General features: G+C 36.4%; 1 protein-coding gene across 15 annotated transcripts in view; it reads right to left on the reverse strand.

Annotated features, from left to right (window-relative positions):
- Pkhd1 (PKHD1 ciliary IPT domain containing fibrocystin/polyductin) overlaps positions 1 to 24,370 on the reverse strand; it is a 513,180-nt gene that overhangs the window by 163,392 nt on the left and 325,418 nt on the right. For all 15 annotated transcript variants that reach the window (XR_015441583.1, XM_087188170.1, XM_087188168.1 and 12 more), the window contains 2 exons: positions 20,508 to 20,621; positions 16,581 to 16,668 (listed from right to left, as the gene is read on the reverse strand). Coding sequence is in view for 14 of the 15 variants with exons in the window: in XM_087188170.1 (XP_087044296.1) it covers positions 16,581 to 16,668; positions 20,508 to 20,621 (202 nt within the window). In the remaining variant the exon portion in view is untranslated. The remainder of the gene's footprint in view (positions 1 to 16,580; positions 16,669 to 20,507; positions 20,622 to 24,370) is intronic.

Genomic DNA, 24,370 nt, shown 5'->3' on the forward strand with positions numbered 1-24,370 from the left:
CCAGTATATTGCACATATAACTACATAGCACCTACACAATCTCATGAAAATACTGCTCCTCTAGAAAGATGGAAGAAATCTTCTTTATAATAGTTGTAATGAGTATAACAGAAGCAGTGGAATTAGGCCAACTAGTGTAAAAATTAGGCCACAAGAACTTCTAGCCCTCTAACTTGAAAACTTTATTTAACTTCTCTCTCCCCAGTTTTCCTATCCATAAAATGCAGATAATACCTAACTTACAGCACTGAGAGATTTAAATGAGATAATGTATGTAAAATTCTTAGTAGAGGCCTGACATATAGCAAACGTACATGATAAAAACTTAATAAATGGTAGCTAGTTAATGACTATGGATAGTTTTTAATTAATAAAATTGAATTTCTTTCAAATAGCCTGTAGGTCAAACTCTGAATGAGGCTTTTAACACATTCTTATAAGAAAAATCCATTCACATGGCTCCTGCCAAATTCCATCTTGCTAACCTTTTAATTATAATTAAAGTTTCTTATTGATCCCAATTAGAAACGCTTACTTCACAAATCTTTTTGGGTATCCAAGAGGCACTTTATGCTCAACATGACCATATCTGAATTCACAATCTTTTCCCCTAAGCTTCATTCTCTTCTAGTGAATGATAACACATGCGTTGATATAAGCCAAACACCAAGAAAGCCCCTCGCACCCGATGTGTCTGTGATGGCCAATTTTAAATTTCTCATCTGGGCTAAGTGGCACCTAGAAATCTGATAAAGCATAATTTCTGGAGTATCTGTGAGGCTGTTTCCAGAGAAGACTGGTGTATAAATCAGTAGACTGGGGAGAAGATCCACCTCCAATGTGAATGTGTATCAGGGAATCTCTTGGGGGCTAGATGAAAACAAGGGCAATGGAAAGGTGTATTATCTCTACTGAAGCTGGACGTCCTTCTCCTTCCCTTGAATATCAGAACTCCATGTGCTTCCTCCTCCCCTTTCTCCTCCTTTCCCTCCCCCTGGACATCAGAACTTCAGGATCTTCAGTTTTGAAGTCTGACATTTGGACCGTTAGTCCCCAGGGTACTCAGACTTTCAGCACTGGGCTGAGAGTTACACAAGTTGTCTGGGGTTCTGAGCCTTTGACTTGAAATGAGTCAAATTACCAGCCTCCCTTGCTCCTTAGCTTGCAGATGTCATATCATGGTTCTTCTCAGTCTCCAGGATTGTGTTTAATTTTTCTAATTAATTGCCTCCCATATATCATCTTACAGTAAAAATTAAAACTTTCGATATTACCAAAGAATATGGCCCTGACCCTCAGCAAGTCCTTGGAACCCTATCATGCTCAGCTCCTGCTCTCCACTCAAACACCATGGCATTCTCTCCATTCTTCCTTACAGTTACTACTCCACCTTGGGTTCTTTCATCCAGTTCGAATGGAAATCTCAGATTGGTATAGGGCTGCTCCCTTGACATGGGTGGCTGGTGACTCAGTGCCAATGACTCTCAGCCTTGTGCATCTCTGATCCCTGAGTGCCTGCAACCTCTCAGCTCTCGGTGTTTCAGCTCTTGGTGTTTATAGTTCTTAGTGTTACAGGTTCCCTCTCCCACCCCCTGCCCCACTTCCAGCCACCCCATCAGCTCCACTGCAGCCCAGGCTGCTGGGTTCTTTGCATCTTTCTGGAGCCTACTGCACCTTTTACTACCTCTAGGACAACGCCTGACACCTTCCCTAGTTTCAGCCCAGGCCTTCTCTTCCAGCCTGGAGTCTTGGCCTTGGCCTCTGCTGGTAGCTGAGGAAGGGGACTGCTTAAGGCTTCACCTCAGCTTCAGCCTTGGGCCTTCTGTGGCTGCCTTTGGGCCTCCCTGGGCTTTGGCCAAGGCTTTCACTTGCCAAAGTTGCCACTAATTTCTGGTTCCCTGGAACTCTTCAGGGTTAATTATACCTAGGGATACCAAGCCTTTTCAGTGCAGCCTGCTCAACCCAGTGTACTGGAAATGAGAATCACAGCACAGAACGGGCCCACCCCACTGAGGCCTTCGTTAGGAGGACTTAGGCTGCCCAGAGGATGCAACATGCTGGCCCAACCCTCTTGGGGGTGGTAGGAGGGGAGGCTGAGGGAGTTGCTTATACAGAGGAGGAGCGGTCTGTGCATGTGCAATTTCCTGCATTTCTTGACCTGTTCCAGATCTTGTGGAATAGTGTCAGAGGTTAGAGGGTCATTTGCAGGGCAGCACTCTCTGCAGTGGCCATAAGGTGAGGCCGTCTGAGACAGGTCTGCTGTTGAAGTGCATGAGGTTCAGGGCATCAGGGCCCTTGTCTTCTAGAGCAAATCAACTAGGACACCAGTGCTGTCACAGCAGAAGCTCTGGCAGTTTCCACACTTTGCCCGTAAACATTGGGGTCCCAAACTGCTGATTCTATGACTTTCATGTCATTTCCAGGAAGAACTGTACAGTTAATCTTTGTCCACTGGAGTTAAAGGAACTCAAGAATATCAACAGTGGCCCTGGTACCTCCCCAATCCTTACCCTAAAGTCTGATTTTTCGAGGACAGTGAGTGGCAGCATTGCCTGGAGCACAAGAGAAGAATGGGTCCAGCCCCTTTTCTATCTCCTTCTCACCACAGAACCACCTCCAGGCCCCTAATTCTTCGTAATCTCCTACACTGACTCTTTCTCATTACATTCTAAAAATTTAGAGTGGCCTCAATCTCATTCCAAGGCTTCAAATTTCCCCTCCACCTCTGCCTTTCTCATTAGGGACATGAGCCACATCCAGGATGACTCCCAGCCCCTTTCCCTCAGAGTCCTAGAGTTGTGTGTTTAATTGCCTTCATGACACCTCTGCTTGGTGTCTCCAACTTAGCATGTCCCGCTACTTTCCACCACAACAAACCTGTTCACCTCCCAGTCTTCTCCACTTTGCCTGTATTTCTACCACCCACAAGGTTGCACTATCAAAACATGTGCAGCCCTCTTCTTGCACCTCAACCTGCAGTCACCAACACATCCTTTTCTTCTACCCACTTCCACCACCTCCTCCACTTTTGAAGCCACCGTATTTTCCTGCCTTGACTGGTCTTCTGACACCCCAATTCTCCCCTTGTCCCCTCAGTTTAACATCTACAAAGCCAGAAGTATTTCTTAAGCACACGTTGGATTTCATTATTTATCTACATAAAACATGCAGAGATTTTCTCTTTGATCTCTCATAGCTGAACGAGGATGCCCTGTGGGACTTGACCCTGCACATCAAATATCTCTACTCTCTGCTCACACTATTCTGCCAATACTAACCTCCTTCCTGCCCTCTCTGCTCCCCAGAGCCACATCAGGGGCAGCAGAGTATGTCCTTCTTCATGGTACACTTTTTTCCATTCACATTACACAGACAGATTTCAGCTTAAATTTCCCTTCCCCAGAGAGAAATTTCCTGTTCATCCAATCTCACATTAATCTCACATTCTCCACACCAGCCATTTTCAATCCTACCCTCCTACTAACTTCCTCACTAACATATAGCATAATCTGCAGATATATTGTTTAAATTTTTGCACTTGCTTGTTCATTCTCTCTCTCTACTCCTCTCTCTCTCTCTCTCCCTTCCTCCCTATTAATGTATAAGCTCTAGAACTTACTAATCCTTTCTTATTTACTTTTATGTCTCTAGTGCTATCTCATAGGAAGCATTCCTCATACTTGCTGAATGACTAAAGGGTGCTTCCTTTAGCTACAACACTCTTTCCACACACACCCAATTTTACTTTATTATTACCCTTTTGTCTTTCAGTCTCCACTTCTGAAATCACTTCTTAGGAAAGCCTTCTCTAACTTCCCTCCCTGCCTCAAGTTACCATATGCATGTTTTTGGGATCCATCTAACCACTCTTCATAGAATTTATCATATATTGCCCGAATGGAGCCCGCAGGGCTGGGGCCGAGTGGGGCTGAGCAGTTGCAGGATGACCAGAACTGCTTACTCCGGCTTGCTCCACCAGCTTGCCACCAGCCACCAGGACAGGGTGAGGCGGACCCCCACCCCCACCCCCAGGCAGGCCCACCAGCTGATGGCTTGGCCACGCAGGTGCCTCCAACAATGCCCCCACCCCTGGCCTCTGGCCTTTTGGCTGTGCAGCTACTTGGTTACACACTGCAGAGGCACAGGGGGACAAAAGCCATTGTCCTGAGCTCCAGAAGTGGACAACAGAGAGAGTCCCTGTCTCAGGCTCCCTGATGAAAACAAGCCAACTGGAAAAGTGAAGGGAATCTCTGCAATAAAGGCACACCAGACCACTGTGATTGGTAAGTTGGAGGGATCATCAGCTCCCATCGGAAACTGGACTTTCTTCAGGGGAAAAGCAGCTGAAACCTGCAGTAGAAACTTGCAGAGTGCAACTCTGCAGGAGGACAGGGAGCTCAACTTGGAACTTGCAGCCAGAAATCTGCCTGAATCTCACGGGTCTGGGACCAGCTTACTGAGACTGCACACTGCTGCCCACATTGTCTATTGTGACAGCAGAGACACACCTTGAAGGAGGCCCGTTATTTTTTAAAGGTGATAGATTAATAACTACCATAAATTGTCATTCTTTAAGAGGTAGTTGATGCTATGGTGTTGCTGATTGTATGACTTGGGCTAAGGTGTCATGATTGATCTAAACAGTTTTCCTTCCTGGTATAATGAAAATGAGATAACCGCAGAGTCATTAGAGACTCAAAACCTAAAGACCAGCTATATTTGGAAGACACCTCTGAGAAGCAATCATTCCATAAGAGTTTTAAATAGATTAACAAAGATACTTACAATAAACAACTTCATAATATCAACCCAGGAACTAAACCAGGGACAGTACCAAAAACAAAAATGAGAAGGCATTTAAGCAAGGCACAAACCCAGACTTCCATCCCCCAAAAGGCAATTTCTGGGAGAAATGAGGTGCAAAAGTCTGATAATCAACCACCTGGACACCCTGAAGTGATAGCACAGGAAGTAACAAAACAGATGAATGAGGCTCTAGAAAAATTCAAAGCAGAAATAATCTCCCAGATAACTACAGAGACGGTGAGCAGAGTGAAAGACATGATTAGAGGCTCTAGAACAGAAACAGATAAAAAAAATAGATGAGCTCAGAAACATGTTGGAAGCCAGGTATGCCCAGCATAAGAAAGAAATGGAAACCATGATTGCCCAACATAAGAAAGAAATGGAATCCATGAAACAGATTCAAACAGATATTCAGGAGATTAAAAACTCCACTGAAAGCATGCAGAGCAGGTTAAGAGAATCTGAAGATAGAATATCAGATATAGAAGACAGGATTGCGGTGAAGGACCATGAAAACAGAGATTTCTTAAAAATAGTAAGGGACCATGAGAAATCAATTCAACAGCTGTTAGATGATGCAAAGAAGAATAACATAAGACTGATAGGAGTCCATGAAAAAACAGGAGAAAGTACAATTGACATAAAAAAACTGTTCACAGAAGTAATAGTAGAAAACTTCCCAGACAGAGGGGAAGAATTGGACATACAGATAAGCGAGGCATATAGAACTCCAACCAGCCATGATCAAAAAAAATCTACACCTAGACAAATAATAGTCAAGATCCCAGAAACCCAACAGAAAAACAAAATCCTACAGGCAGTTAGAAAAAAGAAACAAATCACCTATAAAGGAAAGCCCATCAGAATCATGGCAGACATCTCAACACAAACCCTCAAGTCAAGGAGAGCCTGGAGTGAAGTATTTCAAGCCCTAAAAGAAAATAACTTCCAACCTAGACTGTTGTATCCTGCAAAATTATCTTTCAAAATCAATGGGGAAATTAGATACTTTCACGACAAAGAACACCTGAGAAAATTCATGAACACCAAACCAGCACTCCAAACAATTCTAAGCAATATCCTAGAAAAAGGCAACAAAGGTCACAACTCCATGAGGCTCAACAGAGGGAAGCCACCAGACAAGGTAAGAAACTAAAGGGAAAGGGGGAAAAAGAAATAAGAGCCAATAACAATAAAACATCATGACAAGGATGAGTCGATATCTATCAATTATAACTATCCATGTTAATGGCCTCAATTCACCAATCAAAAGAAGTAGACTGACAGAATGGATTAAGAAGCAAAATCCAACAATATGCTGTATACAAGAAACACACCTAACTCAAAAAGAAATTCATAGACTGAAAGAAAAAGGATGGAAAACAGTTCTCCATGCCACAGGAACCCAGAAAAAAGCAGGGGTAGCAATCTCATTTGCAGACAAAGTAGATTTCAAACCAAAACTAATTAAGAGAGACAAATATGGTCACTACATCCTTGTGAAGGGAACAGTCCAAGAGGAAGAGATGACAGTCCTAAATATATATGCACCAAATATGAATGCCCCAAACTATACAAAACAAATATTAATGGACATGAAAAACCAAATAAGCACTAATACAGTTGTAGTGGCAGACCTCAATACCCCACTATCACAAATAGACAGATCATCTAGACAAAAATTAACAACGAAATTGTAGAACTGAAGCAAGCTATTGAACAAATGGACTTAATAGATATTTACAGAGTGTTCCACCCTACAAAATCAGAATACACATTCTTTTTAGCTGCACATGGGTCATTCTCCACAATAGACCATATGCTAGCTCACGGGACATGTCTAAGTAAGTGTAAAAGACCTGAAATTACCCCCCTGCATATTATCAGACCATAGGGCAAAAAAATTGGAGATCAATAACATGAGAAATTGCAAAACTCTCACAAACACCTGGAAATTGAATAACACCCTCCTGAACAAACAATGAGTCACAGAGGAAATTAAAGAAGAAATTAGACAGTTTCTACAAGTAAATGATGATGCCAGTACAACATTTAGGAATCTATGGGACACAATGAAAGCAGTTCTACATGGGAAATTCATAGCAGTGAATGCCCATATTAGGAAAACAGAGAGAACTCAGATAAATAACCTAATGAAGAACCTCAAACTCCTAGAAAAAGAAGAGAATAACAAACCCAAAGCCTGAACAAGAGAAGAAATTATAAAGATCAGAGCAGAAATCAATGCAATGGAGACTAAGAGAGCAACACAAAAAATTAATGAATCAAAGAGTTGGTTTTTTGAAAGAATAAATAAGATCGATAAACATTTAGCCAACCTTATCAAAAAAGGAAAGAAAAGACTCAAGTCCACGCAATTAAGAACGAAAAAGGGGAAGTCACAACAGACCCAGCAGAAATCCAGAGGATCATCAATACCTACTTTGAGAACCTGTACTCTAATAAAATGGAAAACACAGAATAAATGGACAGATTCCTAGATACATATGAATTGAAAAGTTAAATGAAGAAGATATAGAAATTCTAAACACTCCAATTACAATGAGTGAAATTGAAAATGTAATAAAAACTTTACCAACAAAGAAAAGCCCAGGTCCTGATGGCTTCACTGCTGAATTCTATAAGACATTTAAAGAAGAACTAATGCCATTACTCTTTAAACTCATCAAGGAAATTGAAAGGGAAGCAAGGCTTCCAAACTCATTCCTGGAAGCAAGTGTGACTTTGATTCCAAAACCAGGGAAAGACCCAACCAAAAAAGAGAACTACAGGCCAATCTCCCTAATGAAAATAGACGCAAAAATCCTCAACAAGATACTGGCCAACAGAATACAGAGGGTCATCAAGAAGATCATACACCCTGACCAAGTCAGATTTATCCCAGGGATGCAAGGATGGTTCAACATTTGTAAATCAATAAATGTAAAACACTACATTAACAGAGTCAAGGACAAAAACCATATGATCATCTCAATAGATGCAGAAAAGGCATTTGACAAAATCCAACACCCATTCATGATAAAAACCCTACAGAAAATTGGAATAGAAGGTCTTTATCTCAACCTGATTAAGGCTATCTATGAAAAACCAACAGCCAACATCATACTAAATGGTCAAAAACTGAAAACTTTCACACTAAAATCAGGAACAAGACAAGGATGCCCACTATCACCACTCCTGTTCAATATTGTTCTGGAAACATTAGCCACAGCAATTAGAAAAGAGAAAGAAATAAAAGGAATAAAGGTAGGAAAGGAAGAAGTTAAACTGTCATTATTTGCTGATGATATGATACTTTACATAGAAGACCCAAAATACTCTACCAAAAGACGTCTGGACTTAATTGACAGATTCAGTAGAGTAGCTGGATGTAAGGTCAACACTCAAAAAACAATAGCCTTCTTATACACAAATAGCAGACTCATTGAGAGAGAAATTAGGGAAACAATTCCTTTTACAATAGCATCCCAAAAAATGAAGTATCTAGGAATCAATCTAACAAAGGAAGCAAAAACCTCTACACTGAAAACTACAGCACCCTGAAAAAGGAGATCCAGGAGGATATAAGAAACTGGAAAGATATCCCTTGTTCCTGGGTAGGAAGAATCAATATAGTGAAAATGGCCATACTTCCAAAAGTGCTATATAGATTTAATGCAATGCCAATTGAAATTCCAACAATATACTTCACAGAGCTAGAGAAAACAATCCAAAAATTCATTTGGAACCAGAAGAGACCTAGAATAGCAAAAGCAATTCTGGGCAACAGGAATATGGCTGGGGGTATCACAATACCCAACTTGAAGCTATACTACAAAGCTACTGTGATAAAAACAGCATGGTACTGGCAAAGAAACAGACCCAAGGATCAGTGGAATAGATTAGAAGATGGTACCGGGGATCAAACTGGGGTCTTTGTGCTTGTGTAGCAGGCAGCGAAACCACTGAGCTAAATCCCCAGCCCATCAGCCACCTGATCTTTGACAAAGGAGCCAACCATGCTCATTGGAGGAAAGATAGCCTATTTAATAAATGATATTGGAAAAACTGGATTTCAACCTGTCAGAGATTAAAACTAGACCCATATCTATCACCATGCACTAAACTAAGATCTAAATGGATTAAAGATCTAAATATTAAGACAGAAACACTAAACTTGCTGGAAGATAAGTTAGGTAGAACTCTTGAAGATATTGGCATAGGAAAAGACTTTATGAACAAAACCTCAGTAGCACAGGAACTAGCAGAAAGAATCAACAACTGGGATCTCATCTTATTAGAAACTTCTGCACTGCGAGAGAAACCACTAACAGAGCTAACAGACAACCTACAATGTGGGAAAAAAATTTTAGCAGCTGTAACTCAGACAAAGGGCTACTATCTAGAATATATAAAGAACTGAAAAAAATCAGACTCCCCAAATTCAAAGACCCAATTCAAAAATGGGCATCTGAAATGAACAGACATTTCTCAGACAAAGAAGTAAAAGCAGAAAATAAACATATGAAAAAATGTTCAACATCACTGGTCATTTGAGAGATGCAGATGGAAACAACACTGAGATTCCACCTCACCCCAGAAAGAGTGGCTGCTATCAAGAAATCAACCCATAACAAATGCTGGCAGGGGTGTGGAGAGAAAGGAACCCTTCTCCATTGTTGGTGGGAGTGCAGACTGGTGCAACCACTATGGAAATCACTGTGGAGATGCCTCAAAGAACTAGGGCTGGAGGTCCCATTTGACCCAGCTATTTCCCTGCTGGGTATTTTCCCAAAAGAATTAAAAGAATCATACAACAGAGATATATGTGTACCCATGTTTATTGCGGCACAGTTTGTAATAGCTAAAGCTTGGAAACAGCCCAAATGCCCATCAACTGGAAACTGGATTAAGAAGATGTGGGTTTTTTATAAAATGGAGTACTACTCAGACATAAAGAATGAGAAACTAGAGTCATTTATAGCTAAATGGATGCATATTGAGGCCATACTCTTAAGTGAAATAAATAAGACACACATGTGTAAATACCAAATAGTTTCTCTAGTGTGAGAAACTGAGAGTGTAAATAAGGGCTAAAAGGATTAATAACTAATAATTGATACTTTGAAATAGGAAAAGGTCCAAAGGGGTAGGGGTGGTGGGAGCAGATGGGGAAAGGAAAGAATGGAAAGGAAAAATTATGAGAACAGAAAAAAAATGGAAATGAAGTATGTAAGTAGGGAAGGGTAGAGGGGTGAAACGTGCACAGGTAATGGGGAAAAAATAAGAACCAAGATACATCCTGTACAGGTACAAACACCCAAAGATAAATGTAAATGTATTGTATACCTAAAATGTACCAATAAAAGAATTTAAGTAAAAAAAAGAATTTATCATATATATCTATACATATATTTATATGTAATTTTACACTTAATACTTATGATTAATATTTGAGGAAAGGGATCGTGTCAGTTTTTACTTGCTATTGCATCTTGAGATCATAGCTCAGTGTTTGACACAGACTATGCATTCATGAAAGTTGTGTTGAATAATTGTTTAAAATAACTACAAAAGTAACATCTACTCTATAAACAATTCTGTATATTAAAAAAGCACATTTAACCAGCTACCTGTCATCTCACCAACATGATACTTCCTACTGTACAACCTTCTAGATATTTCCTATCCACATATATGCATACAAAGATATCAGGCTCCTATGTAATATTAGTTCTAGCCTGAATGTCTTTATCTCCTTACATCTGTCAACTCAATATTCACTCTTCTATATATTTACCATCTCAGGTTTTATATGGTATTCATTTCTACTTTAATTAACATTTATTTCAATTCTAGTAAAAAAGAACATTTTTTCTATATGCTAATCAGATGTACATTTCTTTTGGAACTCACATATTGAAACTGCTTAGAGATATTTCTGGTGTGTTCATACTTTTCTTGTTCTTGAGTTTTTAACATATTAAAAATATTAGCCCTCCATCTGTACTATTATATGTGCAAGTTCATTTTGGTTTATCATTTTTATCATTTTCGCTTACATTTTGTAATTAATATTGAGAAATACTACATTTTATATCATCAGACCTATTATTTTTTTAATTTTTTATTTATTAGTACATGTTCATAATACATAACATTTACATTCCTTGTGGGGAGGTGGAACACATACATAATATATTTCAATGCCAGTTTTTTATCCCCTTCCCCTTGTCTCCCTCCCCCTACCACACATCTCTTGATATGCTTCCTTTTTTTCTTTTTTGTACGTATTTCTTGTACATGTTTAAATTCCCTGTGTGGAGTCGGGACATGGACATAATACATCTTAGTCCCTTTTTATCCCCATCCCTGTCTTCCCTCCCCTCTTCCTACATCTCTTGATCCTCTTCCTATTTGAGAAAGTCCTATCTCCTGAGTCTCTATTATCTTTTTTTCATTATTTAGGTTTTCTCATATAAGATAAACCATGTGATATTTAAGTTTGTGTGCCTGATTTACTGCACTTAACATTATGTCTCAACATGCATTCATTTCTCCAGAAATGACACAAGTTTATATTTCTCTATGCCAGAGTAGTTCTCCATTGTGTGTAAATACCACGTTTTCTTTATCCAGTCATCTGCTGAGGGACATATAGGCTGCTTCCAAGATTTAGCTATCATGAATTGTGCTGCTATAAAGATGAATATGCATGTATCACTGTAACATGATATCTTTAAATCTTTTTGGAAGATATCTAGAATGGGAATAGCTGGATGAGTGAAATTTCTAGTTTCAGATTTTTGAGGAATCTCCATATTGATTTCCATAGTGGTGGACTAGTTTACATTCCCATCAACAGATAGAAAGTTTCCCTTTTTTCTACAGCCTCTCTAGAATTTGTTGTAATTTAATTTCTTGATGATGGCCATACTTTCTAGAGAAAGATGGTATCTCAGTGTTTTAATTTACATTTCTCTATTGACCAGTGATGTTGAACATTTCTTCATCTATTTATTGGCCATTTGTACTTTTTCTTCTGTGAAGTATCTATTCATTTAACTTGTCCTTTTTTGGATTAGGTCTTTTATATTGAGGGGTCTAACTTTTAAAATATATTATATATATAATATAATATAATGATATGCAATAATTATAATATATATTATTATATATTGTATAATATATTGTATATTATATTATTATATTTTATGTATTATATAAAGGCCTAATAATACATAAAATTGTATAATTACATGTTATATAATTATATTATATATATTATTATATTAATTAGGCCTTTATCCAAAGAGTTGTTGGCAAAAAAATTTTCCCTATCTGTAGGTGGTCTTTTCACTCAGTTGTTTCTTTTAATTTGCTATGATCTTATTTGTTGATACTCAGAACTTTTTTCTGTGCAACTGGGGTTCTGTTCAGAAAGTCCTTGCCTATGCCTGTTATGTCAACAGTTTTACCTATCTTGTCTTCTGGCAGATTAAATGTTTGTTTTAACATTAGTTTTCTGATCCATTTTGATTTTAGTTTAGTATATGGTGAAAAGATATGGATCTAGAGTCAATCTTCTGCATGTGGTTGCCAGTTTTCCCAGCACCATTTATTAAACAGGCTATCTGTCCTCCACTGTATCTTTTTGGCCAATTTGTCAAAGATTAAGTAGCTGAATGTACTCAAGGTTGTTTCTGTATCCTCTGTTCTATTTTGTTGGTCCTCATATCTATTTTTGTGCCAGTACCATGCTGTTTTTATCTCAGTAGCTTTGTAATATAACTTCAGGTCCAGGATGGTGCTTCCTCCTGCTTTGCCATTTTTACCCAGGATTGTTTTTGCTACTCTGGGTTTCTTGGGTCAATATGAGTTTTAGGATTGTTTTCTCCAGTTCTGTGAAGAATACTGTTGAAATTTTGATTGATATTGAGCTACATCTATACATAAATTTTAGCAGTATGGACAGTTTTACTATATTGGTTTTACCTACCCAGGAACAGGGGATATCTTTCCATTTTTTGATGTCCTCCTCAATTTCCATTCTCAGAGTACTGCAGTTTTCACTGTAGAGGTCTTTCACTCCCTTAGTTAGATTTATTCATAAGTATTTAACTTTTCTCGGTGCTACTGTAAATGGCATTTTTTTCTCTAATTTCTTTCTCAGTGGGTTCATTACTAGTGTACAAGAACTCTATTAATTTTGTATCCTGCTACATTACTGAATTTCATTATTAATTCTACAAGTCTTTTGATGAATTTTTTCAGGTCTTCTATACATAATGGAAATAATGATCATTTGACTTCTTCCTTTCCTATATGTATCCCTTTTATTTCTTTCTCTTGCCTGATTGCTCTGGCTGTTGTTTCGAGGACTATATTGAACAGAAGTGGTGATAATAGCCATTCTTGTCTCATTCCCAACTCTAGAGCGAATGCTTTCAGATTTTTCCCATGTAATATGATTTTGGCAGTAGGTTTAACATGAATGGTTTTCATCAGGTTGAAATAAGGTACTTCTATACCTATTTTCTTCAGTGGTTTTTTTCATGAAAGTCCTATCACTTCTTAATGTTATGATTTCTTAGTGTTTTGTCTTGCTTGTTATGACCAAAAGTCTTCCCTAATTTTTCACATATTTACCTATATTTTCTTCAAATACACTTATGGTATTTTCACATTTGACTTTTCTTTTTTAATTTTGGGGGATAAGGGTGTTCAGACAGGGTCTGACTATGTAGTTCAAGCTGGCCTGGAAATCAAGGCAATTCTCCTGCCTCAGCCTCCTGACTGCTGGAATTACAGGTGTTCATCACCACACCCATCTTACATTTAAGTTTTAATCTATCTATAATTTGATTTAGTGTAACACATAAAATGAAAATCTAATTTTATATATTTTCAAAATATTTATCAAATATTTCAGCATGTTTACAACTAAACTGAAATGTTAATTTATTAAAATTCTTCTTTTGTATTAAATTCTTTTATTGGTACATTGTAGGTATACAACACAATTACATTTCTCATTGGGAATTGTACCTTTACATAATGCATCTTGGTTCTTATTTTTTCCCCATTCCTAGCCCTCCCTTCACCCCCTCCACCCTTCCCTATTTACAAAAGCTTTATTTCCATTTTTTCCATTTCTCATCATTTTTTCCTTTCCCTTCTTTCCTTTCCCCTGCCCCTCCCACTACCCCTACCCCTTTGGACCTTTTCTTCCTATTTTGCATTATAGATTATTCATTCTAATCATTGGTACATTTTAGGTATACAATATAGTGACATTCATCATTGGAAATTTGCACCTTTACATATTCTCTCTTGGTTTTTATTTTTTCAAATTCTAATATAGTAGAACATGCTCGGGTTTATTTCTAGATATTCTCTTCAGTTTTCCTGCCAACATTCCACTACTTTACTCATATTAAAGATACAGTATATATTTCTAAAAGAAACTACTGCTAATGTTTGGCTACCTCCAAGTGTTTATTGTTCCAAACAACTTAGACTTGATGACTAGATGCTAATGTATATACTTGGCTTATAATTAAATTTGTATTGGATATTACATCTTTAAATACTGAACTTTCAGTTTATATAATGCATCACCATTTATTCATCTCTTTTTATGTCTCTGAATAGTGTTTTATAATTTTGCTTTTATTGGCCCTATACAATAAGTTTTCCTAATTGTCCTTCCTGACCTGTTTGACAGTTTTTAAAATTTTTATCTTTTTGGTTAGTAATTTTGAGGCTCTTCCATTTTTGTTCTTAAATTTAAATTATTTATTTTATGTAGTATTTACTTTACATTTTTAAGGACTGATTTTACATTTTCCCCTAGTTAAAAAAATTATATTACATTTCAATTTTTATATCAATTTTATTTTATGGAGTAATTTTAAATATTTATTTCCATAACTGGCAGTTTTATTCCTTCTTGTTTTCTTTTTATAACCTTTTTGTTGTTTTGCTCTCTTATTTCATTTTCTTCACTTTTCCTATTTTCCTATCTATGATGTCTTTTTTTTCTTTTTTCTGAATCCACTGATGATTTGAAGGTATATTTCCTATTTTAAATTATATTAGAATTAACTTGTATTAATTCCCTATGTCACTCTTTATGTGCTATCTCCAGTTTCCTTCCCATGACTATAGTCTCAGATTTTTATCCGAGAATTCTGAATGTGATGGCTAATTTACGTGTCGACATTGTTAGGCTATAATATCCAATTATTCAAGAAAGCTTTTATCTAAGTATTACTGTGGAAGTATTTCATAAATGTGGTCTACACAATGAGTTGATTTTCAGTAAGGGGGATTACCCTTAATAATGTGAGTGGGCCCTCATCAATCAGCTAGAAGACCTTGAAGCAAACCTGAGATTTCCCTGAGGAAGATGAAATTCTGCCTCAAGACTGCAGCATCAGCTCCTGCTCAGGATTTTGCAACCTATCTGCCCAACCTTCTGGTTTCAAACTTGCCTGGCAGACACACATACACACACACACACACACACACACACACACACACACACGACCTGTGGCTAGGCTATATGTTTCATATAAACAGAAGCCGAACTAACAGAATAACTTATCAAATTTTACACTGAATTGTGTCTTTATAAAAACAATTATTAGAATTTGTCTTGTTTTAAGGATTTTACTGTGTCATATTTATAGCATTATGTTTAAATTATTTTAATGCTTACCATCAATATTTTATATTGCTTTTGAATTTTAAAATTTGTTTGGTCCCTTTATCATAACATTCCTTTTTTGTATTTTTGTCAGTTCTTCCAAAGCAAAAGATTTCTGGTTTGCTTTCACATGTGAATGGCATCTTAGCTAGGTGTCCAGTTCTATGGTTATTATCTTTTTTCCTTGAATATTTATAGATGTTTTATTATTATCTATTATTGGTATAGATGAGAATTTTAAGGCTAGAAAACTTTTATGTACCTCTGTTTTTCTTTTTATCTTTTTTCACTTTTTTTTTGTACTATGAGGCTAATGTGACACCATAATCATTATTTGATGTTTAAATTACATATAACTTCTCCCAAGTTTGGTGTTAAGAGTTAGAGTTTTCACTATTTCCCTAGTGTAACTACTGTAGCCTGTTCTTAGAAAGAACAATTACCTATAAGCAGCTTTTTGTTCCTGATGACTACGTGGAGTGTATTTGACCCAGCTATTTCCCTGCTGGGTATCTTCCCAAAAGAATTAAAAGAATCATACCACAGCAATATATGCACACTCATGTTTACAGTAGCATAGTTTGTAATAGCTAAAACTTGGAAACGGCCCAGCTGCCCATCAACTGGAGACTGGATAAAGAAGATGCGGTTTTTCTTTATAAAATGGAGTAATAGTCATAAAGAATGAGAAACTAGAGACATTATATGCACATTGAGGCCATACTCTTAAGTGAAATAAAAGGACACTTACATGTAAATACCGAATAGTTTCTCTGATGTGAGAAACTGAAAGTGTAAATAAGGATCAAAATGTATAACAGATAATGTGAGATAGGAAGAAAAGGTCTAAAGGGGAAGGGGAAGTAGGAGGGGTAAGGGAAAGGAAAAAAGGGAAAGAAATAAATATGAGATAAGGAAGAAAAAAAAGAATGTTTAAATCCTTGGTATCCCATTATTCTTTACTTACTCAACCTTGAATTAAAATGTTTAAAGTTAAATTTCATATGATAACTAATGTCAACCAGAAACAAACTAAACCAAAAAGTGAAGATTCATTTCTTACCTCTCATTTCCTGGGGCAATATTAGCACCAAGATGTGTCCAGGATTTCTTAGGATAAGCACTGTGAAGCTGAAATTTCCCATAAACCCCTGAAAATAAGACAAGCAACAGATGGATAGGAAAATCTTCCAAAATCATCATATTTTTTTCTTTTCCCTTCTATAAGAAAGGGAAAAAAATGGAAACAAAGTCTTTATAAATAGGGAAGGGTGGGGGGGCAAAGGGAGGTCAGGGGAATGGGGAAAAATAAGAACCAAGATACATCATGTAAAGGTACAAGATCCCAGTGATGAATGTAACTATATTGTATACCTAAAATGTACCAATAAACCTAATGGAAAAATAAATACATAAAATAATCATTATATCCATGTAAATAAAACTCACTTTGGAGGTGGTTGTGCAAAATACATAATATAGAATCTGTATATAAATATGTCCATTTTATGAGAAAAAATAATATTTAAGTGCTCTGTTTTCCAGTAGATTAAATATATCTCACATGTTTACGGCATGTATTCTCTCAAAGCATATACTCTCAAAGAGAAACGAATACCACACCACATCATAATAGCCTAAAGTCTGGGAAGCACACCACTCTAATGGTTACTTAAATTCAAGGGGGCATTCTTTTCCACTATTAAGTGACTTAAAACTATTTGCAATCTTGTTGAAAATTAACTGGTTTTGATATTTTATATCATACACTTGATTCTCAAAGGAAGAAGGCCAATTCGACTTCCTGAAAATGGGTTTTTGGTGCAATTAGCTTCATTTTCAGTAGTTAGATTTGATATTTTATCCTTTTGTAGATATTAAGGAAGAAATCTTTAGGGCTTTGTTTCAAAATCAAACCTATTTTAGACTCACAAATGAAAGTTATACCAGGGACATGCTTGACACAGCCTAGTTTTATTCCTTTAGGTTTTTTCTTCTTGCATGTTTTATTGCTATTTTCAACCATATTAAGCATAATTTCTGATATTATAGTGGCCTAGAAGTGCTGTAGAAGTGTCTATGAACCCAATCAGTACTAAGATAATTATAATTATGTACTTTCAACATATGTATATTTATTCAGATCACTTTAGGTAATATTTATTAGATTAGGGAAATAAATTTATAAAATATAATATAAAATTATATAATATATACATTAAACTAGAAGTTTCAGTATTTTCCTCCTGTATTCCAGTGGATTGTTTGGATATTCCTGGGTTAGTGCACCCTACTTTGTTGCAAATCAGTAATCCAAAAAATAAAAATTTCACAATATTCAGAAATTTACATGAATAAAAGAAGTAAACACCAGCAAAATACAAATAATATACCTTGGCTTTTCATCCAGTATGATCCAAAATAATAAAATCTCTATTAATTAGAACCTAGTCAATTGTTTATAACAATATCTGTAATTTATTTCATATTCCAATCCAGAAATAAAACAGAAGACAAAACTAAAAAAGGGATTAATGAATATTTAAAAAACCCACTTTCAGCACATATTTCGGGGCCAATCTTTCATATACTTTTATCAATATAATTCACAAGTAATCATATCATAAAAAATCTTTTCTCATCATAAGTGACATAAGCTGGTCAAAGAAAGATCCTGAAATAATTTACAGAGATTTTCAACAACAACATTTATAACAAAAATCAGTTCATGTCTTTAAGTTTGATTTATCCAGAAAATTCAATTGACAAAAAAAAACATTTCTTGATCATTTCCAAACTTCAGAGGTTTACTGCAAAATGATAACCATTTCTTAGTTGTTTCAATGAGATTATAAAGGATTGAAAAGAATTAAAATTTGTCAATTTATTAGGATATCATAAAAATTTAAACATGCAGTAAAGCAAATATTTCATTATTTATTTAAATTTAGTATCAGAAAAAAATTTCAAAACATTAGTTTAACCAAGAGTTTGGAGTCAGACATCAGGACACGTACCCATGTTCACTCCAAACAAAAAGTTTGATCCAATATGGTTACTCCATAGAACAGAGAGAAATCAAATGCTCTTATTATAATTCTTCTAGTTTATTGATTGAGAAAAAAACAAAAATTGTTCAATGTCCTCTTGTTGGAAAGATAAAATAAATAGCATACATGAAAGCCTCTTTGGAAATTGCAAAGCGCTATCAAAGTAGGGCGATAATAGATGTTTGGGAACTAAGTTAGCAAATGTCATACTGTCCTAATATTTATATCTCACAATGCTCAGAAACCTCTGATAGAATGGTCTTTTCTCTTGTGCTACAACATAAAGTGACTCACTTGAAAAAAGCCAACACAACATTGCATCTAATGGAGAACCATTTAAAATCAGTATCCGGCCGGGGATTTAGCTCAGTGGTTTCGCCACCTGTTGCGCAAGCGCAAGGACCCGAGTTCGAGCCCCGGTACCAAAAAAAAAAAAAAAAAAATCAGTATCCTGCATGGTGACAGTAATTTATTTAAGCCATATGACAATATAGTATCTAAAAATATAAGACAGTAAAGTGAAATGGCTCATTTAAAATGTTATAAGTGAGGGAAAGAAAAAACTAAAAAGAATCCAATTTTGAAAACTGAACTTTTTTTTTTTCTTTTTTTCTTTTTTTTTTTTTCTAGATGGGTAACTTTATTATGTTAAAATTTTCTATTACCCGCTCCCCCATCACTGGTTAAACTGGTTAATACTTCAGGAATATCAAACTTATTGTGAGGATTAAATGAAAACAGTCCTATTTAATGAATATATGCTTTTTTCAGATACCACATACAAACTGGTAAATTAATTCTTTTTTTTTAATTAAATTCTTTTATCGGTACATTGTAGGTATACAACACAATTACATTTCTCATTGGGAATTGTACCTTTACATAATGCATCTTGGTTCTTATTTTTTCCCCATTCCTAGCCCTCCCTTCACCCCCTCCACCCTTCCCTATTTACAAAGACTTTATTTCCATTTTTTCCATTTCTCAGCATTTTTCCTTTCCCTTCTTTCCTTTCCTCTGCCCCTCCCATTACCCCTACCCCTTTGGACCTTTTCTTCCTATTTTACATTATCAATTATTCATTCTAATCATTGGTACATTTTAGATATACAATATAATGACATTCATCATTGGAAATTTGCAGCTTTACATAGTCTCTCTTGGCTCTTATTTTTCACCCTTGCCCAGCCCTCTGAGACACCGTCTTGCTGCATAGTCCACATTGGCTTTGGACTCACTGTATAGCCCAGGTTAGCTTTGAACTCTCTGTTCTCCTGTATACACATCCTGAGTGCTGTAATTACAGATGTGTATCACCACAGAAAAGGGAGCTGTTTCACATGAAGAGTTATCCCATTTCCCTTTTAAAATTGTCAATGCCTACACAGAGCCAGTGAGACAGTACTTGAACTCTGATGAACATTCTCTTATCTCTTGAAACCGAGTAGTTTTGGAGCTCTTATATCACGGCTATTCAAGGCTAACATCAATTTCTGTGCTCTTCTATAGGCCAGTTCTAAAAATAAGATGGCAATGTGGAATGGAAAAACTATCAACACTAAATGAGTTCTATAAACCTATAGATCTATCAGTATAAAATGCCTCAATAATCACATAATATTTATAGTTGATAATATACATCCTTAGTTTAGACTTTGGTGTTTGCCACATCTGCATATAAATATAAGTTTTGACGCTTCAGAGCTGTGTGGCTTTCTGGCTTCTGGTTATATCTGCGTCTTAGTTTTGACATTTGTAAAATGGACAGTGCTCACAAGAGAACAAGTGAAATAATAAATATAAGTTATCCAGAAGAGTGCCTGGAATTTAACAGATGTTCTATGAATGATCTCTCTCTCTCTCTCTCTCTCTACACACACACACACACACACACACACACAACTTATTTGATTTTTAATAAAAGTATTTTGTACTCTTACCAATTGTTCCTGGGTCAATACGAATTCCATTGAAATGATCACAAAAGATTCCTTCTGAGGCTCTAAGGAGAATCACAAGCTTTTGTTCTTTTTCTAAGGGATTTTCTAAAGTACCTGTTTACAAAGAAAAGAATATCATACAAAGTAATTTGAAAGTAAGGAGAGAATGCAAAATGGATGCTACCGAGCAAACTACACAGAGAAGGGTCAACAACAGCCATATAGGTGGAATAAGAGTGGGGGCAAATGAGATTCAGTAAACTTCTCCAAAGGAGACTGGATTATTATTCAACAAATATTCTCTGTTCTTTATTCATTAGGTCATATACTTTCCTGGTCTACTAACATTTGTCCTGATCACATGAATTGTTTTGGCTAATTAATGTGAGAAAGGGAAAAAAATGGAAACAAAGTCTTTGTAGATAGCGAGGGGTGGAGGGGTTGAAGGGAGGGCGGGGGAAGGGGGAAAAATAAGAACCGAGATGGATTATGTGGGGGTGCAAATTTCCAATGATGAATATCATTATATTGTATACCTTAAATGTACGAATAAAATTAATTTTTTAAATAAATAAATAAATTTGTGTGGGAGTGTTTGTAATACCAGTTCTCAGGTATTTTAAGAGACTTGATCTTTTAAGAGACTTGGTAAGCTTTACCAGGACCTCACAATGATCTCTGGCATGAAAGCTGCTAGTGCCTGGATGAAGAGACACAGAACAGATCTTAAAGAACACACGAGCTAGAGCAAAGTCTAACCAAGTCTAATACAAATATTTGTTTTCACAAACTACTGAGATTCAAAAATGATTTATTACTTGCTATTATTACAGTAGAACCTGGCTGATACATTGTCTATGTCTAAGTGATGCACAAATGCCTTTAGATACATTTTAACATTTAATTCTCACCGTAAAACTGAGAAGTATATTTCTCTCCCAATTTTAAATATTCATCCATAAAGAGGCTTAGAATTTAAGTGACTTATCTAAATGTATCCAACTACTAAGTAACAAAGTCTATTTAAACAATGGTATGTTTGTGGTTTTTTATTAAACAAGAAATTACTTTATACAAATTCTTTTATAATGTGAAGACAAGGCATAAGGAGATGATACTGAGCAGATAGAAAATTGCTTCTAATCTTATTCTACTGATATAAACAGAGGTGATTGGTCACTTTTACAGTACAAGAACTGTTCGGGAAATATGCTAAAATGTGTTAGTCAATATGGACCTAGGAAGGTGATTTTTTTTGAAAATACTTCTAAGAATACAGAAAATATTACAAAGAGTTAGTTGTTTAAGAAATAACTGGTAGAAAGGCAGTCCCCAAACTATACAATGGATCAATCAGATTCCCAAAAGCTATCTGCTATCAAGTGAGATGTTCTAGTTCAGAAATTTCCTGAGAACATAACCAACAATGAGGTTGTCAAATATGTTTGAAATAACTGGTGAACTTAAAATTATCTACTTGTTCTTTTGGTTGGTGGTATTTTTTCAGGCAATATAAACCATTCCCTCCCATTGGCATTTCATATATACCTGGTTAGCCAAAAGGCTCCAGGTGAGTTTGAGCCTGCTGCATTCTGTCTTTACAGTCCAGCCTTCATAGCCATTCTTTTGAAAGAATTGTTGAAAGCAAAACTCATGAGAGGCAAGGAAATCTGCCTAAAGTTATAGTGGGCCAATATGGAGCAAGGATTAGAATCCACAGGCTGTGTGTTTCCAATATGACACTAAGGTATGCTGCTGGTAATGCCAACCCTCAGCTGAGTGACTAAGGTATCCTCTTAGCCCAAACAAAGATGTTATAGAGCAAGAAGAAGGGAAGTGGGCAAGGAGGAGAATGTTAAGCAAATGTGTATGGTGCAGCTCTTATCTTGCAGTTATAAGTCTGTCCAGTAAGCCGTTTTGCAACTGTGATTTCATTTATTTCACGGAGGGTAGTTGAAAGTCTTGAGGAAAAATGGCCTAGTACTAAAGAGATACCAGAGTGAAAAAAAGTAGGACAGTTTTTGCCCTAAAGAAATGTATGCAGACTCCTACAAAAAGAGTTCAGCATTTCTCTAAAATCAGAGATTAAGTCAATTATGCAACCCAGAATGGCAGCACATGCGGAGTTTTCCCAGAAAGTCTGGGCAAAATTAATCACCTTGCCATGATTTTTGGTATCTGAAGTGACCAGAGTTTGAGATATTTTTTGTCAACTTGGGGGAAGGGAAAAGAAGAGGATAAGGACTAGGTAAAAAACAAGGCAAGGGAAAAAGAAGAAATATATGCTATTCTAACATGAAAATGCAGTGCTTCTTGTATTTATAAAGGCTAGTGAATGAAAAGCTTTAAAGACTGAGATACTGAGATAAAATATATTCTCAAACCTGGCAATCAAAGAAAGATGAATTTGCCCCTGTGTGAGAACAGCCACCTCTTCAGAGAAGATGCTCAGGCTAAGGCAGTTTGTCCTTGGTTTGCCTAGGTAAACCTGCTCCACACTATAGCAAGAAGCACATAAAACCTTGAGGAATTTATGTATTCATAATGCCAAGGGAAGTTACTGTCATTTTGCTGCAAAGATATTCCAGATGTTTTCACAGGCATGATTTCACTTAGTTCTCACAGGCCTTTGATGGCTATTGTAGAGGTTCTCAGGAGGAAACCGACACAAGGAGAGGTTAAGTAACTTGTCAGGAATTACATAGCTATTAAGTGGTGAATCTGGGCCTTGAACTTAATAAGTACCATTCTAGGCCTCATGGATACACGGGAATACAGGAGAAAAGTAAAGCAAAGTCAATACTACTCAGCATGATGTTGGCTAATGGAGGGAAAACAGCATAGGTTTCAGATGCTAAAATCACCTGGGGAGATGGAAAAAAATATGCTTGGCATAGAAAAGATAACCATTTATAATGACTCGGGGTACATGGTACAAATGGATTCTTTGGACTTCAAAGGTAAGACAACAGGAAAAGGACTTCTTACAATTTTATTAACTAAACCTCTTTGAAAGAATCAAGATAAGCCTACTTTATACTTGAGCCCACTCCATCCACATGATTCCTCACATCTCGAACTCAGTTAGACCGTACTGGTTACTGACCAGTCTCTCAACCCTTTCTGCCCATATGAGAGCCCTTTGTCTTTTACATTCTTCACCTTCATTCTTCCTGACTCTTAATCTTCCTTCAACACTTGGCTCCATTCTAATTGATTTCTAAAAGCCTTCTGTGATCTTGAATTAGATGCCTATTATGTGCATAAAAATGCAGGTGTCCCTACTGCAGTAATTCTGCTTCAAGGTATTTGTCCTAAAGAGTTAGTATGGAATATGGACAAAGACTAACGCCCAAAGTTCTTTGTTGTAGTCTTTATGTATAAGAGCTAACATTTCAAAATTCTTTGAAATGGCAAACAACGAGAAACATCTTCATTCCTGTAGAACTCCTACCTGTCTCCCTAGTCTTTCGTTTTCTTTTTTTTTTTTTTTTTTTTCAGTACTGGGGATTGAACTCAGGACCTTGTGCTTGTGAGGCAGGCGGCACCATTGAACTAAATCCCTGGCCTTCCCCAGTCTTTCTAATATGCTCAGTAGCTGAGCCACATAATCCTACAAGTTTCTCCCTGGAATACCACTACTACTCCCCTTTTCTTGCACAGCTTATACTAATTTTCAAAACTAGCTCAAATGCCACCTCCTTTCAGTTCTTTCCTTGTCAACTAAATCTTTCCTCTTCAGCTACCACAGCATACCATATTGAACCCAATACTTTTAAAACTATACTATACATATCTTTTACCTGTCTCCTCTTGGTGAGCTGAGAGAAGAAATGGCACACTGCTAATAGAGTTCATTTGAA

Source organism: Heterocephalus glaber, unplaced genomic scaffold (assembly GCF_053883595.1).
Source record: "Heterocephalus glaber isolate CG9 unplaced genomic scaffold, H.glaber_assembly_v1.0 deba00001523, whole genome shotgun sequence".
In the NCBI taxonomy this organism is placed as follows: domain Eukaryota; kingdom Metazoa; phylum Chordata; class Mammalia; order Rodentia; family Bathyergidae; genus Heterocephalus; species Heterocephalus glaber.